This window comes from Erythranthe guttata, chromosome 9, assembly GCF_056151865.1.
Source record: "Erythranthe guttata isolate IM_541 chromosome 9, IM_541, whole genome shotgun sequence".
Taxonomy (NCBI): Eukaryota; Viridiplantae; Streptophyta; class Magnoliopsida; order Lamiales; family Phrymaceae; genus Erythranthe; species Erythranthe guttata.
In genome coordinates, this window is record NC_142541.1 from 5466411 (window position 1) to 5474131 (window position 7721).

Here is a 7721-nt window from a genome sequence, read left to right on the forward strand (position 1 = left end):
CCCCACTTGTAAAATAAGGAATGACATGCTTTTATAAGCTTTGTAACCTCCGAACAACTGTCAATGATAAGCCCATGAAAGCATTATGGGGGAAATGGAAAGGAGTAATGGAAAAACTAACAAATTAACACCAAAATCAGATAGCGGGCCAAAATGGAACAAAATGATTAGTTTAAGGACTAAATCGTGGCAAATAAAATATATAGGCATTGAAAACAATTTTGGTGTATAATATAGAAACCAAAAGTGTAATTATCATGGACTTTTTCTAGTTCTTTTGCCATGTGTGTTTTTTTTTTTTTTTTTTTTTTTTTTTTTTTTTTTTTTTTTTTACTTCCAATTGTTGTTTAAACTTTAAACCTTTTTCGCAATAAGGAAAATCGAGTCTTTACTGGAAGAAACTCAGGGAAGTGGAAAGAAGGCCTCCAATGGCTAGTACATAACTACCCACTAAGCACACATATAAATGGGTCCATTAGATATACACCCCTCATATGGAAAATAAATAGGGATAGGTCCACCCCTAAAATTCTTTCTTTGAGATAACCCCCTAGAGAGGGAAAAGTACTATTGTGCCCTTATTTACAATTTTCGCCCAACTGGATTCAGCATTTTTGCTACTCCATTTAGTATTTTTGTTTTTTTTTTTTTTTTTTTTAAGCTTTTTTATTTTTTCTGATTTTTTTTTCCCTGAAAACTTCTCTGTTTCGAATATGACTATATATGACTATATAAGTTTTTTTTTCTTTTTAGCTTTTCTTTTTTTCTGATTTTTTTTTTCCCGAAAACTTCACTGTTTCGAATATGACTATATATGATTATATAAGACTATAGTCATGTACTGTCTTTTTACCCAAAGTTATGGTCGACCGATTATATATATCGTTGATTTTATAAAAAAAAAAATTCATCTACATCTCCAACAAAATTCAAAATTTGAATAATGATATTATAAATCAATTCACAGCCAACAAAAAATTGAAAAAATGCAATCATCAACATCACTATACATCAGAATCACCACATAACTTATATATGACTATATATAACTACATGTGAATATATATGACTATATCTATATGACAATATGTGACTATATATGACTACATGTGACTAAATATAACTACATGTATATGACTACATGTGACTATATATGACTACATGTATATGACTACATGTGACTATATATGACTACATGTATATGACTACATGTGGCTATCTATAAAAGTATAGTCATATATAGTGTAGTTTGTATTTATAGCTCCAAATCCCACTTTTCAACACGACAGCAACTCCGATCTATCGCAAAAGAACTATTTTGAATTGACGAACACCATGTTCTCTCGACAAAAAAATAGTGCTAAAAGTTGTTTAAACACCGAGACATGTAACAAAAAATCAAGTTCAGTTTACATATTTACATTATAAATCAACTCAGAGCCAATAAAAACAAATCAAATACACAGTCACATGCAAATGTTACTAAATGTTACTATATGTTACTATATATTACTACATGTATTTACATGTGCTGGATCATTAAGACGTGGAATCAATGAATTCATACATCTATAATCTATCTAAATAAACTTATATATTGCTCTCAATCTTGGACTGGTTTCACAATACTATCAAAATCATAACTATTAGAGATAGTTCATACATCTATCAGACCTTTTATACATGAATTCAATGGTGACAAATACTAGCACAAAAACATTGAGTGGATATCATCGGTTGGGGAAAATTCACACAAACTACATCATATCATTAACCATTAACCATTAACCAGAGTAATTAAATTATGTCAAATCTATGTAAATAGTTAATCATAAGTAAATGATTTAGTAACTAAATTACTTAATTATGTAATTGAATGGGTCACCCGGATTTCACCTACTAAGCCTCTCGAAGTATCTAGAACCAGGTTCGAATCCTTCCACATGGCACACAAGGTTCCAGTTGGGACACTCCTTACGTCCCTACCAAAAACGTTCAAGTGAGTTTTAATTTTAATTTATTTATTTACTTTTAGCTTATATATTGTTTGACTCAAATGAATTTCAAAATAATTTGGTTTAAAAAAAAAAATTGGTATATATATACTACCAGAAGGAACATCTTTCATCTCATCAAAATAGCAAATTCCCACTATTTAAATCAACAATCTCTGAACACATTCATAATATAAAACCATAATAATTAAAGCCCTTCCAAGAACAGAACATATAATATATATATATATATATATATATATATATATATATATATATATATATATATTGATTAGGTTTTAGGCACAAGCAGCATATTTCACATACCGTCGGGATCAACTCAATGTCGCAGCGGCGGGCGGCGGGGCAGCAGCTGGCAACAAAAGTCTGTGGGGAGCAGCGGCGGAAAGCCGTGAGGCCAGGGGGCAGCAACCGGCGACGGAAGGCAACGAGGAGCACCGGCTGACGGCGAAAAACGGCGGGGAGCAGCGTCGGAATGCGGTGAGGGGACAGCAGCCGACGACGGAAGGTAGTGGGGAGCAGCGGCTGGCGGCGAAAGGCGGTGGGGAGCGGACAGATCTGACGAGAGAGGAGGAGATGGAGAGAGAGAAAGAAAGGGGGAGAGAGAGAGGGGGAGAGATGTGGGGTTTGGTGGGTGTGAGACGGATGATAGAGAAATTTAGGAAATATGGTATTTATTAAATTGAAAATAAAAGAGTAAAACAGGTATTTCAATTTGTCTAGGGGTTCTATCAAATTAAGATTAGAATTTGAGTTTTTGACTAGGGAAGAAAAATCAATTGGGTCTACCCATATATATTTTCAAAACTAGGGGGCTATCCCTCATTTCCCCCATATAAATATATGTGTTATGCATAATTTTACGGTCCAAATCCACCCAATATAAACCAATATAAATAATCACATGTAGCATCTAATTTTCCATTGGTGGACGGGATAAGTTAGGAGAGAAGTTGGACGTGTGCAAATGTGCAGCAAAGAACAGTAAAATAAAAGTAGAATTACAACATTGCCCCTAGGGGCAACAAAAAGAATTACAAATATTCTGTTTCAAATTCCCATGGAATATTCCCTAGTTGCCGCATGCATATTAACATTACCAATAAATCTCCCTACTAAATGAGCACCGTCCGATCATTCACCAAACCCCCAATCTAGCCAGATCCAACGGCTTAATTTAAACAACAGAGCAATTTGAACTGCCTTGCTTTTAATTCACCACAAAAACATGTACTGCATAATAATATTCCATTGGCATCTAATAAAATTCACATCCTTTTTGTGTTCCATTTGTATTCTAACTAGGTTCTTTGCACTACCCATTCCTATATATATATTTACCTTAATTCTTCAACACATACTACTACAAACGAAAAAACCTAAAGAATTTCTTAGCTGTTACATCAAATTATTATTATTAAAAATAAAAAGTCCGATGGCCGGAATTATGGTGATTTTGGATTTCGACAAGACAATAATCGAGGTGGATAGCGATAATTGGGTGGTGGATGAACTTGGCGCCACCGATTTGTTCAACGAGCTTCTTCCCACCATGCCGTGGAATTCACTAATGGTGAGTTGTTGATTTTTTTTTTCTTTTTTCGAATTTCATATTTTTGTAATATTTATTGGATTTATTAATTGTTTTTAAAAATAAAAAATAAAAATATAGGAGAGGATGATGAAAGAGATGCATGCAAATGGGAAGACAATTGAGGAGATTAAGGATGTCCTAAAGAGGGTTCCTATACATAATAGGGTAGTTCCTGCAATCAAGACTGCCCATGCTTTAGGGTGAGTTTATTATTGTCTTTTTTCTTTCAAGATTTTTATGTTATATTAATTTTTTTTTTATTTTTTTTTAAATTTTAAAATCCCTCTATTTATTGGGCTAATAATTTATTAATTTATTTTTATTTATTCAGGTGTGATTTGAGGATAGTGAGTGATGCAAACATGTTTTTCATCGAGACGATTCTTGATCATCTTGGAATAAGAAACTGCTTCTCAGAAATAAACTCGAACCCGAGCTTTATTAATGGCGAAGGGAGGCTGATAATCTCACCTTACGTTGATTTTCTTACATCACCCCATGGTTGTAATCTCTGCCCTCCAAACATGTGCAAGGTATATTACTCTCTCTCTCTCTCTCTCTCTCTCTCTCTCTCTCTCTCTCTCTCTCTCTCTCTCTCTCAAGTTGCATGGAAAAAGGACTTCAAATCAGGCAAATATTTTATCTCCAGAATATACGGGAATATGATCCCCATTTTTCAGGATTACTCAAGGTTTTGGATTGTAATATTTATTCTATATTGACCCCACTAAATCTCATTAATTAATTTCTAGTCCCTAAAGAGCATTTGAACTAATTCTATTTATTTAATTTGCATGAAGGGTATGATAATAGAGAGGATTCAAGCGAACGAAGGAAAGAAAAAGATGATATATCTAGGCGACGGTGTAGGCGATTTTTGCCCGAGTTTGAAGCTTAAAGAAGGAGATTTTATGATGCCAAGGAAGAATTTCCCGGTTTGGAAATTGATATGTGAAAATCGAGCGATCTTGAAGGCGGAAATATTCGAGTGGACTGACGGGAAAGAGTTAGAACAGATTCTAATCGGGCTTATCGAGAAGATCAAGATTGAAGAGGCTAATAATGAAGTTCAGCTGTTATCTGCAGTTGATTGCAAGTTCGAGACAATTCCAATGGTAGCACATGAGGCATTTTCCCCGCCCCTTAGAGTTCATCACTAGGATTTTAATAGATGATGTTCATGTACTTAGGGAAATTGCCAAAAACAAAATTAGGCCAGGAATTTGCCCCATCTCTCTCTCTTTTTTTTTTTTTTTGTGTGTAAAGATTTGGTGTCTTTTTGTGAAGAAATGGAGTATGTTTTTTGCTCATCAAATTAATGGTTTTTCCTTTTTTTGGCTAATATTACAAGTTACGACATAGGAACGCATATGGGTGAAAATCAAACGGATCTGAGTTTCGGATAAAGTTTCTGCTTCATCAATAGTGCAGCAGTATTCGATAGTCATCATTTTTTGCGTAAACGCAATCAAAACGGTTTTAGAAATCAATTAATCTTAATTCCGGCAAAACAAGTTATAATGAAAATAATCGAAAAATGGCAAAATATTAAGAAGAAAGAGAATATGTAAACAGTCACGAGGATTTTAAATTGATTAATCTAGCATGTTGCCCTTTTACATAAATGAAACTAGAATTGTTTTATAATTCCTAAAAATACCAATCCTTACCATCTAAATCATTTTCGGCCAATTAGTTTGTGTAATGTGGTGTATCAAAAATAATTTCAAATATTTTGGTTAATCGTATTAGGTCATTTTTGGATAAGTTAATATCTCCTTTTCAAAATGTTTTTGTTCCAAAACGGCTTATTGGTGATAATATTATTATGGCTCGTGAATTACTTCACACAATGAACAAATTTAAAGCTAAAACCCCTTATATGGCTATTAAACTCGACATTGAGAAGGCTTATGATAAGCTGGAATGGTCTTTTACTCGACACTCCTTACTTTTATATAAATTTCCCAATTGCGTGGTCGAGGAATTAGACAAGGGGACCCCATATCTCCTTATCTATTTATCCTCTTGCTTGAATATGCTTACTTTTAAACTTATTGATGGAAAGCATAATAAATTTTTTGATCTGGTCCAGCTATTCTTATCCTTTGCTTTCTAGATGACTGCATTATTTTTTCTAAAGCAAATTTCAAATCTATTAACTATCTTAAAAATACCCTTCGATTCTTTTTCTCTGGAAGTTGGCCAAAAAATTTGTTGGCCTAAATCTAAAGTCCTTTTCTCTAAAGCTACCCCTACTATCATTCGAAGAGATCTCTGCCAAACTCTTACTATCCGAAGGAGGTGTGCTAAATCCCGCACTGAAACTTACTAACTCACGCACATAAATTAAAACGTTTCTCTCTCTAAAATTATAAAATTTTCTGTCTACCTCTATCTATTCTTTATCACTTCCTCTCTTCAGGGAATTCTCCCAAAATCACTCAAAAATGAGAATGAATTATGTATTTTCGTACGACAAATCATCTTAGACTAGATCTATAATTTCAAGAATCTTCGTAAACATCTTTTACATAATTTTAAATTATTAACATTTTTTAAAAATATTTAGTATTGTTTATATTTATAAATATTACTACAATATTTATTAAAAAAAATCAAAACAGTAAATTTCATATCAAGTATTTTTAATATTAAAAATATTGAACAGTAATTAATATTTGTTTAATAATTAAATAATTATTAACATTAATTAAATAAATAATTAAAAGAAAAAAAGGAAAGAAAAAAATAAAAAATAACCCACACACTACCCAAACCCCGCCGCCCAGCAGCACCACCACCCAACTCACACCCCCACCCCACCCCACCCCCACCCCCTGACCCCACACCCCTAGCCATTGCATCTGCCATGGTTCTGTGTGCGATGTTCTTTTCTGATGCGTGACATGATTTTACATGTGATTTTGTGGGAAACAAGTGAAAATGAAAAGAGGCGAGGAAGGAGATAACAAATCTGAATTTGGGTGAACAAGTTTAGTGAGAGAAATATTTTTAATTGCGTGCGTGATTCAGTAATTTTAGTGTGAGATTTTGGCATTTCAGTATCGAAAGAGGTAATGTAGGGTATAAATTTCTTGGCTTGCCTCTCATTATTAGAGATGGCAATGGGTACAGGTTAGGCGGGTCTTGGATCCGGAACCGACCCGTTTGGGGCGGGTCAGGGTCAGCTAAATGGTTTTGAGTTGGGTAATGGGTTTAAGTTTCTAGAACCGGATGGTTCTGGGTCGGGTTACGGGTCTTATTGGAACCGACCCAGAACCGACCCGTATATATATATATATATATATATATATATATATATATATATATATATATATATATGTATATATATATAATTTCGGATTTCATTTATCAAACTATCCGTTTCCATCTTGTCTATTCTCATTTACCTATTTTCACTATTTTATTTTTTGAATCTCATTTCTCGTGGGTAATATTTATCATTTGTCGACCACCGCTAATTGTCTTGCATTTTGAATTTTACTTATTATCGAAGTTAAATATAATTAATTGTAATTTTATTGTTCATGTTATATAACTTGTAGAGATTTTTTAAAATATTGTATTTTAGTATTGAGATTATTTGGTAAAAATATACAAGCAAAATGTTATGAAAATAAAAAAATATTAAACTTTTTGAATGTTAACGGGTCTAGCGGGTCTCGCGAGTCAGAACTGTTTAGTTAGGGTCTGGGTTGGGGCGGGTCTGGGTCTAAGCTAAAATGGGTTGGGGCGGGTCTTGGGTTTTAATATATTTTGTGGGTCGGGTCTTGGGTTTAGGCAAACCCGGTCCAGAACCGACCCGTTGCCATCCCTACTCATTATGGGGAGAAGTTCTAAATGTTAAAAATATTAATACAAAATGATACATTTCACTAATAGCTTAACCTTTTGTATAACAAGGACTTATCATATGCTGATAGAAGCACTCTTATCAAACACATGATTAATACTATTCCTTCTTACCACATGAATGTTTCTAAGCTTCCAAGTATCATTATCAACAAGACACATAGTGTGTCTAAAACCGTGAATACGGCTTTTTTGATGAAAATTGGGTGGAGACTTGTCACAAAACCTCACACTCT

At 33.5% G+C, this 7721-nt stretch overlaps 1 protein-coding gene and 1 long non-coding RNA gene across 2 annotated transcripts; one reads left to right on the top strand and one right to left on the bottom strand.

The window, feature by feature from the left end:
- Positions 1-918: 918 nt before the first annotated feature.
- On the bottom strand, positions 919-2871 carry LOC148767948 (uncharacterized). Its single transcript, XR_016033371.1, has 2 exons — positions 2322-2871; positions 919-1982 (listed from the first exon to the last, which is right to left on the bottom strand). It is a non-coding gene; the product is annotated as an uncharacterized LOC148767948 (long non-coding RNA).
- Positions 2872-3349: 478 nt separating this feature from the next.
- LOC105949249 (inorganic pyrophosphatase 1) lies at positions 3350-4939 on the top strand. Its single transcript, XM_012972536.2, has 4 exons — positions 3350-3588; positions 3688-3809; positions 3941-4142; positions 4410-4939. The coding sequence occupies exons 1-4, from the start codon at positions 3451-3453 to the stop codon at positions 4767-4769; spliced, it is 822 nt and encodes a 273-aa protein (XP_012827990.2). The 5' UTR covers positions 3350-3450; the 3' UTR covers positions 4770-4939.
- Positions 4940-7721: the final 2782 nt, after the last annotated feature.